This window comes from Rhopalosiphum maidis, chromosome 1 (assembly GCF_003676215.2).
Source record: "Rhopalosiphum maidis isolate BTI-1 chromosome 1, ASM367621v3, whole genome shotgun sequence".
NCBI classification, from domain to species: domain Eukaryota; kingdom Metazoa; phylum Arthropoda; class Insecta; order Hemiptera; family Aphididae; genus Rhopalosiphum; species Rhopalosiphum maidis.
The window spans coordinates 73,588,075-73,599,884 of record NC_040877.1 but is presented as its reverse complement, the minus strand read 5'-3'; the positions used below and the strand labels follow the sequence as shown (position 1 = coordinate 73,599,884).

The following is an 11,810-nucleotide window of genomic DNA, read 5'->3' as shown; positions in this document are numbered from 1 at the left end:
ATAACCAAAGTAGTGGATCAAAATTTTGTGAGGTACATTTGTGCTGTTATATTTTACTCGTCTAAATTTTAATTACTTACCTATAAATTTTAATTAATCAACTACTCGTTTGAAACTCAATTTTGTGTATCGAAATACTTTTGAAAATTTAAGATAACCAACAATTATTTTCAATTTTAAATTATAATAATTAGATAAATTACCTTTATATATATTTTTAATATTTAAATGTGATATTTTAAATTAAATTTAAATTGTAATAATTTATTAAACTTGACGTTGACGGTTGATTCTTATTATTAATTTTTATTATACATAAAACATTTCTCATGAAAATTAATAAACAATTTTTAATGAAAAATAGTTGACTTTAAATTTAATGTTTAATATTTAAATACTTATTGAACGAATAACTTAACATTTTTAAATAAGAACAAATAAGAATTTTGTAAAAGAATGTTTGTTTAAGTATATATTACCTTATCAATATGTATTATTCATTTCTCACAAATCAGTTATTGGTTTTTTTTTTAATTTTTCCATTGAAATATTAATTAGACACGATAGATATACCATCTACACATCAAAGGGCATTATTCTTTCTTACTTTCTTAGGAATGACTTAAATTTCTCATTTTGGTTTCAGAGCTTGAATACGTTTGTGAATGTAAATGAGCTTTAAATATTTAAATGAAGTAAACCTTAAAATAAGTTTGAAAAATATCTGTGAAATAATATAGTCATGTAGACAATATTATTGTTAAGTTTTTGAGACCGTTAGTAATAATTGCATACAAACATTTTTTTAAATACAATTTGTGATTTTACTCAGAAGTAAAATATAGAATTTACGGTATTATATACACATAATTAAAATCATTCATTTTTTGTTAAACAATTTATTTTTTAGAAGGTTTTCTTATTGGTGGGATTCTTTCTTCGTGTAATTTTATGTTGTTATTATTTTTAATTAAGCTACTAAATTTACTTATTATATTTAATAATAAAACAGATTGTAAATATATATTTTTTTAAATTAAAAAAATTAAATACAATTTACCAATATTTGTGTATAATATTTTCGCTTTTTATAATTAATTAAGATTTCTAGTACTTAGTATTTATCATCATGGGTTGTAAATGTTCATAACTCCATAAAATTATATTAAACAATATTATTTTTATCTAATATATTTATAATATTAAATCCTTAAAAAAATTAGAAAAAAATTGAACAAAGCTACAAGAACAATTGATAAACATTATTTGTAGTTATATAATATAATATGTATTGTGTTCTAAAAAGTACGTCTTATTACTCGTATACATATTTTTGGTATTAATAATTTTATTTTGATATTATTATTTCTTGAAGATATAATTCTATGTAATAAATGCACTGTGCAGTTCTAATAAATCTGAGAAATATCATACTTTTTTTGTGTGAAGTATTAGGTCATGTTTGCGCGGTAATGAAAAGTGCCGCATATGACATATTAAATTAAATTCAATAATAACTTTAATTTGGAAACAACTCATATTTTATAAACCGATCTCGATTAATACATTTATTTATTTTTTTTTTTAGACGAATAAATTAAAATCACGAATCACCACGGAATAGCTATATATATATATATATATATATATTTTTTTTTTTGTAAATTGTTTTGTTCGTCTAGTGAGCGTGTGCGAAGGGATGTGGGCGTCTTATATTACGACGCTTCAGTCCTGCGCGGTTGTGCGACACACCAATCACGTTGTCAGCACGTTGGCCAGTTGGCTTTAAACTCGCAGACCGGGACTGTATCGCGTTGCTTGTGCATTTTTCCAGTTACGAAATATTTCGTCATAAAATAATAATTATAAAAATCATAACCTGTATTGAAAATGTATAGTCCACAACATAATGTATCACCAATAAAATGATAAAGAACATCTATAGGTAATCTATACTTACGAAACAGGTATGTTAAAGTATAAAGACGCAATAAGTGATAGGTACCTGCAGTCTTATATATAATCTATGGGTATAAATAATATAATATACTCGTATTTTAAAATACTAATACATATATAAATATATTTATATATTGTATATACATTATATAATATAATAAATATAAATATCAAAAACTGCATAGGTTTATTATTTTTCATGAAACAATTATCAAAATACGAACTTGAATTACTACAATCTTTTTTTAAATGATAATAAATTCCAAGGTTTTAATAAAATTATTACTCAATTACATTTGACATCAATTTGTCCGTGTACATATTTTAATCTTATGATATATACCATACATATATATCGAATCATACATAATGTTACAAAGCTATTACATATTAAATATAGTATATTAATGAATCACTAAATATTCATAAATATTTATTCATATTGTACGTATATATTTTGATAAACATAAAAATCATTGTCATATTCAAACAAATTCGGTACGTAAAGCTTTAAAAGTAATTTATACATTTATTTTTAGAATTGGACTATACGATTTCGTCATGATTTCAAATTCGATCAAATTACTAGTATTACATTTTGGTCTTATCCTGGCATTCGGAAATTGGGGTGAGTACAAATAAATTTTTTCGTTAATGTAATAATAGTTATAATTTGAATTAGTTATTTGTACTATGCATACGAGAAATAATGTTTTTATTGGTTACTATAATCATTTTATTAATAATATATATGGTCAGTAATCTTTGGTGAATAAATTATAAGAGTTCAGATAAGTAGTAATAGTTTTAGATATTTTGTTTTAAATAAAACTTTTACAAGGACAATGATTTTTTAGAATTAAGTTACATTTTTTTTAAACAATGTCTATTACAATAATATGCTTTAAAAATAACTTAATAACCTTATATCTAACATCTATAAATAAATTACATTGATAATATATTAAATTCTTGTAACAAAAAATCTTTTTTTTTCCAATTTAAAATTTGTCGTGTAATGTTCTAAAAATACTTTTCTTTACTATAAAGTTTAAACTGTAATTTGATAAGTTACCTCTTACCTTTTTCGAATCCGGTCTATCAGGTTAGTGAGAAAAGATCCCTAAAGGATAGCAATACCTTAGCAACAACTTTATAGTGTCAGGAATTTCGATTTTAAACGTGATAGTGTTTCAACCCGTCACTCTTGGCAGTCGAACCCTTGAGATTTTGCTTAACCCTTTTAAACCCAATTCTTGTAAATGATTATTTTTTTATTTAAAATAAATTTTATTTTTGTTTATTAATTTCTAATTTCGACGAATGCAATTATTTAAAACTTGATTTTATTTGGAAATAGATAAATATCTAGGTACCTAATTAGTTGTTATAAGTAATAAAATATACTATATAAAATATGTTTTTATATGCAGAGAACGTGTATTTAAAAATAATAATATTATTGATTTTTTTTTTTTTTTTGGATAAAAGTATTGTAATTGGTAGCAGTTCTTCTATTAAAATAATATCATTCTTTTCTTGGTTTACAATTATTCATCTATTGAAGTACTTAAAACAAAGAACAGACAATCATTGCTGGGTAAATAAAAAAAAGTTCAATACATGTAAATATCATAATTTGATTATTATAAATACTTTAGATTTTGGAAAATATCAAGTTATTTTATAAATAATTTATCTTATACATTTTATATTTTTAAATAACTAATGTATGTATTTAATGCATTTAATATATTATTATATTTTTATTATTCAATGTGAATATGATTTAAATTCTTGTGATATGAGTAATATAATATTATTTTGTATGTATATTTTGTTTTTTTTGGAAGTTTTCATACAGTAATCAACATTAAGGAAGGTTATTAATTTTGGTAACTAATTTGATTAAATTTGGTTGAATTACGAGATTGGAAATCAAAAAAATGTCAGTACCTCTTTATCGTTGAAAAAATTGAGAGTTAACGAGGATACTAGTTTAGAATAAATTAGATATCGGTTGAAAAAATAAAAATAATTGTGAAGTTTTGAAATGTTCACAAAGTATTTACATCAATATTTTTATTTTATGATAGAATCTTGAAATATTTTTCTTCTTTTTAAATGGTTTATATTTTAACATTTATCTTTCAATATATTATGAAAAATATCGAAACTATTTTGAGGGTAGAAGACGTGTGTTAATGGTTTTAAGATGTTTGAAGTTGAAATTCGAACAAGCTTGGATACATAAAAAAAAGTTAACCAATTTTCCTTAATCGCTTTAATTATTTTGTTATAATAAAAAAAATAATAATCGTAAAGACTTAAAACTTCTCATAATTCAAGTATTATTATTTACCATAAAAAGTATTATGTTTTTAAAATTATGTTTAGCCTGACTTTAAAGTTTACGCTATTCATATTTTGAGCCTAGTTACACTTTTCTACGATACATAAGTTTACCAGTATTGACTTATTTATGCGAGCACTTCGGTAACAATTAGTTCACCCAACCAAATAAAGACAATTTAAATAATAATTATATATAATATAAAGTAAAGTATCTTTCAAATAGATGCTGATCAACTTGTTTTCTTCATTCAGAATTTTTTTACAAAAATTTACTTTTGAACATAACTTTAACAAATCTTTTTATTAAATTGATTACTCAGAAACGAATTAAATTAAAAACACTTTAGACAGCAGAGCGAGTTTCTTGGTTTTAATTTTTAAAATTATATTTATTCATTGAATTGTGTATAAACTTTACTTAACAGTTATATTATGTACCATGATACCATGATTACTATTTATATAATATATTCTATTTAATAAACGAAAATGCTATTATTGTTTATCTTAATCATAACCTAATTTGATAAAAAATATGATAAATTATCGATATCATAATATAATTTTAATTATAACAATTTTTGATAAAACTGTGTTTTTTTAAATACCTAAATCAAATAATTTAGTATTAATTTATAAATCAAAAAAAAAAACCCTTACAAAAGAACCTGATTATGAATATATTAATAATAATATGGTATAACGTATACATTCTTAATAAAAAAATTACTTAGGAATATTGCGATATTGAAAAAGTACTTTAATTACTTTCCGTAACAACTAAGTAAGTTTAAAGTGCAAACGTGTCCATTTCTTGAATATTTTGGTGACTGTGCATGCTTTGGAAGTATGTAATATACAAGTGATGTATACAATGTAGATCATGTTGACATAGTTGAATAATTTATAATGGGTTATCAAATATCTTTAGTCAAGTGTTCTCGTTTGTTTTCCGGGGTAGAACTAAGGATGGTTTATTATTGTGAATTTTAAGCAAAGACAACCACGAAAGGAATTCTCATATGTGTGTTAGGCGAGAGGATAAAACAGTGTCATCACCGGCTCTATGTATGTTATTAGACAAAATTTGTCATCTGGTAAAATATGTTTAGGTTTCCAAGTTCAAAGATAAACTATATTATAATACCTAGTTCTACCATGACCACACGGATTTTTGAGGTTAGAAAAACATGTAACTGAACATAATAATATTTATAAAAATATTTTAAAGATAATCGTTTAATAGATTTGTCTTAATACATTTTTTTTTTTTTTTTTATTAAAATTAATAAAATGTTAATAAGTAATGGGACAAGAGTATTTGTAGACGGATATTATGAAGATGACCTATAGGAGCCTAGGGTTTTATTTTATGATTATCCACTAATTCAATCCAATGCTTATATTGAAAAATCTATAAAAATAAAAATACTAAAAAAATAATAAAGTACTAATTTATATATTAAAAATTCATAAAAATTAATTGTATTTAATAACGATTTAAAGATTTAATTATTTAATAATTCATAAATATTTAAAAAACAATACCTGAATGACTCACTATTGAATGTTTTTGGATACACTTTGTGCTCTAATGATTGTTTTAAACGTATAAGTTATACGTTTATATTAATTATAAATTATTATAATATGACGTTAAAAACTAAGATTTGAACAATTTTACTTATTTTCTTAAACAAGTATAACAATCATAATATTTAAAAACTATGTAAACAATTAGATTACACTTTATGTGAATCAAAAGCTTAAAAAAAATCTATTATTTTTGAACGCTTTTCATGAAATGACTATTTAAAGTTGTTTCATTGCAAACTTCTAACAGGATTTTCTCAGAACAAAGGCTTATTTTGGCTTTTACAAACTATCCAGAATAACCTTATACGATCACAAGAAAAGAGACGTAATATCTGAAATTGTTGAATAATACTGCTTAGAAACTTTAAGAAACATATATAATCCACTATTTAGTATTTAGTTTAGGTATAATTTATAAATTGAACATGTATAATATGTCATAATGTGTTTTAAAATAATTTGATTATTAAAAACATTGCAATATTAAGCATAGTATATTCATAATTATTTTATAAATATTTAAAATGTAACTATGCCTGTAATACGTTTATAATATACCGTATTTACAGTTTATGTAATACAATATTATGTCTGAAAATTATTAGATTTTTTTTATACATTTTTTTTTTCAAAATTAAAATTATCTTAAAACGATTTAAATTCAAGATTTTTACTTTTTTTTATACATTTTCTATGTAAGATTAAAAGTTTCTTTTCGAAAAAAAATAAAATAATTCATCTAAACAACCATGTGAATATTTATAATCGAAAATATTTTGAATTAAATTTGTTACATAACTAAACATTTAGGTCTATCATTCTGAATAATGTTCTGAATTAGATTAATGTTGTTTACATAGTTTTGTCAGATACTTACAATTAGGCAAGTTTTAAGTTTATGAGCCAGTTAAGCATTTTCATTTTTTTCCACGTATCGAAGTTTTTCATTCTGGTTAACTGATCCGTAAAAGTTGAGAATCGAAAAACTTTTTCTGTGGCAGACATGGTAAAAGCCATCAGACAAGTTCGATGTCAGGAGTGTCGGTTTGATGGATGCTCTCTAATCACGGTAAACCACTTTTAACCGGCAATTTTCTTCTTCGCACTCACTTCATTTAACACATTAAGTACTCTATCTCTTTAAAACTCATTTTGAGGTTAAATAATAGTTAGTTTTATAAGCACTTAAATAATACTATCCCTATTACAAATTTGAAATTATATATTGAACTTTTCACATATTTAGTAAAATTTGCGGATTTCAATAAGCTCTAGTACGTGCTACAATGTTTTTTTAGTTATTTTCGATAGATTTTTATTGGGAGTACTTTAAGAGTTTCCTTCATATAGATTATAACCTTTTTAAATATATATTTTTCATATAATTTATACTACTATATATAGTAGTATGAATTATGTATATATATACATAATATGAAACTTCAGTGAATTATTTTTAATTTAATTTTTATCGTTGATTTTTATGAGCGCTTAAAATTAGAATAAAATTCTATAACCATTAATTAGTTTTATGAAAATTTATTCACTAACAAGTTATATGATTTTTAATCAATGCAAAAATTAAATTGGTATTAGTATTACTAATATTATTGATAGGTAAATGGATATATAATTATTTAATACCAATATCGATCAAACTAAATAGAAGTAGATGAGAAATAAAATGCGTACAAATATAGTATATGTTTACATAGTTCCATTAATTTAATTTCATAGAATGGAATAATCAATAGCAATGAATCAAATATTCATTCGATTAATGGCTGTTGTTGTGGACTAGACTATATGATAATATGTATTTAACTTAATATGGTATGTAAAATAAAGCAAATCTGGTTCTTCTAACATCATATTATTATTTTTTTTATTGTGTTCCAGTACCTATATTATTAATACGATTTTATATTTAAGAAGGTTTATAGGGAATATAAATTATACTGAACGCGAGCTACAAATTCATCGTTTTAATAATGTATGACCATAATATGTAGAATGGGTCACTTATATTTTATAATAGTGACATTTCGACTGCCTTCCTGATGTTGAAATAAAATACATCTAAATTCGTTATCAATAATTTATCATGATGTATTTTTATTTATTTTTTAAAATATTGGTGACACAATTGATTTTGTTGTTGAAAATATAACTCAGAGGATAGCGTTTTGTACGTTTGTTCCGGTCTTGGGCAATCATTATTCATTCCTGTTTTAGATAAGAAAACTAACCTCCTCCCACAGTTCCGGTTAAAATGCCAACCTTTTAAACAGTAATTCCCTCTCTCTATTTTTTTCGTTTCCACTTTACCCTTGAACAAACCGAAGCTTTATCTTCCCGGAAAAGCTTTTCCACGCAGACATGTTGTGAACATGCAGTTTTTGTCCCCCATGACTGCTTGTAGAAATTGAATACTATGTATGAGACTGAAGTAAAAGTATGATATAAACTAACAGTGATAAATTAAATACAATTAAAAAATGCATTTGGATAAGCTACTATAACTATATATTAAATTATTGTTAAATTATAATTTGATGTTTTTAAAAGTAAACAATTATTAAATTTACGTATTATTTTTAATTGAAACTAATTTTTATTAAATCATTTTTTATTAAAATTACCTGATTAATGACATTTAATATTACGTAACTTAGTATTTTTTAAATTTTCAAATTTTCAAATTAATTTTATATAATTGTTTAATAAATTAAATAAGATACTATAATATAGTTTTATTATAAATAATTATACTTAAACAAATACAATTATATAAGATAATAATAATTCATAATACGTGCATATTAATTAAAGTTTCATTGCTTGTTTTACAGTGTAATAATTATTATATTTTATAAAACTAGTCAATTATATAGTACATAATATATGTATTGTATGTTTGAAAATTGAACTAACATTAAATATACAATTATATATTCTAATAGGTACGTGAAAATAAAAATAAAATTTGAATTAAAAAAAAAGAAATTGTTTTTAGAAATCTTAACGTACAATGTCACGGGAGCAAAAGAAAATAGACTCTATAATATTAGAGGTAGTAAAAGTATTAAGAGCGAAGTGAATTAATCTGTTGTTTTTCCGGGGAAATGTGTTTATATTGTAGGAAGTTTTCAGTAAGTAGACTTTGATAGATTGTCTTGTCAGTCAGATTTAATAATACACCAGTGGTTGGTGAAAAACAGCGTTTTATGAATGGAAATTTTACCATAATTAACCGAGTCTATCAAAGTTTTTGAAGCAATAACGTTAAGACACATGGATATTTTTATTTTAACATAAAAACACAAATGTGTGCTATATGTTTTTCACACGGTTTGTATTATAATATTTACCTTTGAACATAATATATATTATAATATATTGCTATCTGTAATTAGTGACAAAAACTGTTCGAGATTTTATGTGGTTACACCCACATTCGATCAATCAACTAGAGTTTTTTGTTTCAGTGTGAAATAAAAGGGGAAAATGTAAAAAAAATACAGTAGACGGAGGTTTTCTCCATTTTTTACCTCTCTTTCACCCATCGTAGGTGAGTAAAATACTGTCAATCAACCTTATATCTTGATAGGAAAATAGCCTCATATCTTTTAAGCGGAACGCCCAAAGCTTATACTCTTCAATCAATTCGATGAAAGTATTTTATACGATTTTTTTTTATCCTGTTCGTTTAAACGTCTCGCTGCTTTTTTTTAACGTAACTTGAAGTAGAAATATTATCTTCGGTTTGTATTGTGCATTATTATTGTGTATAAATTACGTAAGTTTGTTAGTTTATTAATAATATAAATATATTATACCCCAGTTGAATTAATAAATTTAAATAAATTTAATGAAATTATAGGATAATGTACTTCCCTGACATTTGGTAATGATTATGATTCCATAAAGTATCAGAAACACTTTAAAAATGTTCCAAAAACTATAAATGATTATCAAAACACAGTTATTATTGGTTTTTAAAATAAAAATATATTATTTTTAACATATAAAAATATTTAATTATTACTTTATAAGGTTTGTTCCATATTCATTTTTATTTAATTTTAATAATATAAACTGGTATAAGTGCATAACTTTTTGATAAATGTTTAAATTAAAAAATTAATAAATAAAAATAATATATGTTTTAAAATATATTTAATATGTTAAATTTTAAAATACATATTATGCACTCTAAAGCAGTGTTTCTCTGGGAGTCGTGGCTATTTGACTGGTGGGTAGTGAAATTGTAATAATATATAATTAAAAAAAAAATTAATTATTTACAAAAAATGTAAGGGGGGGCATGACAAAACAGTTTGAGAAACATGGCTCTAAGTGTATGTTACCATAGCTAATACATATTACTTGCTTTAGATCATTGTTCCAGTGTTTATATTATAATCATTATTTTATCTTATTTATATTTTTTCGTTTGAAGTGATTATAATATATTATAAAATTATTTGATGTTAGTAAAAAAAATTCTTAAATTCTATTGTAATAATGTTATTACTTCTTGAATTAGTCATTATTAAGCGATTTATGTGTAACTATATTTGTGTGTTTTTAAAGTGCATAGATTTTATAAAGACGCTGTAACGTCTCAGTAAAAATCTGTATTCACATTTGTTAAGTAATATATTTTTTTGTATAATATACTGCTATTTAAAATTGTTGTAGAATATTTTTTTAGTTTTTTAGTTTTTTATTAAATACAATAATATTTTGTTTTTTAAAATTAACTTCCATTTTTCACTACTTTTAAGTGTACAAAATTTAAAAAATAAAAAAATGAAAATGTTATTAACTGTTATAATAAATTCTAAGCTGGCGGATTGGTGTACTCGTAATAGTGATTTGCAAAAAGTTATTAACATCGAGGTTTTCCATCAGTTTTATTACCTACCGTAGAAGTATTTTGTAAACAAAAAAATTTATCACAGAAATTGATTGAGTTTCTATAATACAACACATTATATTATAAAGTATACATTGTAAATGTTTTAATATTTTATTTTATTACTCATTCTTATGCATTCTATCATGGAAATTATTTTTATGGATAAACAATAAAAAGTTACAGAGATAGATTTTTATAATAATTTCTTATTATTTGTTTTCATAGCTTACAACTTATTAAATTAAAAAAAAAAAATTGTTATTTTTAAAACCAAATGATTTAAAAAAAAATTTTGACTTGGATAATAAAAATACCGAAAAATTAAAATATGGTTTATATTTTTTGTTAAGTAAAATAATTATCAATTTTTTATCTTATACAATTATTGTACATGTTTTATTTTTGGTATAGGTACCTATACCTTGGTTAGGATTCGCCTATTTTGATATTTACATTTCTTGATAAAATAATTATATTTTTACCTCATTGTGTAATTATAACTATTTTGAAACACTAATATTATAAATTTATTTTATTAATATAAATTATCTAATATTGAGTTATAATTTTTAGTGTAAAATGATTCAATAACTAACTAAAATATTTCATTATTGTCGGCAAACGGTAGAGGCGAAATTGACTAAATGCAGAGATATATTGTTCTAAATTATTCAACGGTTAATTGCATTGTTTTTTTGAAGATAGTACGACTATTACACTACACACACACACACACACACACACACACACACACACACACACACACACACACACACACACACATATATATATATATATATATTATAATTTATAACCTATAATGTTGTTTTTTTAGTTTGAAAATATAGAGAAATGAAGACACTTATTGCATTCATGTGTCAACGCTTTCGGCAATAGTAGGTATAGTTCTATTTGCCTCATATACATGGAATATTTTTTTTGGTCTCGGGTCGCAAAAGTCAAACATAATATGTCA

General features: G+C 22.9%; 1 protein-coding gene across 3 annotated transcripts in view; it reads left to right on the top strand.

The window, feature by feature from the left end:
* The first annotated feature begins 1,789 nt into the window (after positions 1-1,789).
* Positions 1,790-11,810, top strand: part of LOC113547851 (carbonic anhydrase-related protein 10) — a 103,297-nt gene continuing 93,276 nt past the window's right edge. For 2 of the 3 annotated variants that reach the window (XM_026948385.1, XM_026948384.1), the window contains exons 1-2: positions 1,790-1,945; positions 2,499-2,587. In XM_026948385.1, the coding sequence (XP_026804186.1) occupies positions 1,926-1,945; positions 2,499-2,587 (109 nt within the window). In that variant the 5' untranslated portion in view covers positions 1,790-1,925. Of the gene's footprint in view, positions 1,968-2,498; positions 2,588-11,810 lie in introns of all 3 variants that reach the window. The other variant, XM_026948387.1, reaches the window with a different exon arrangement.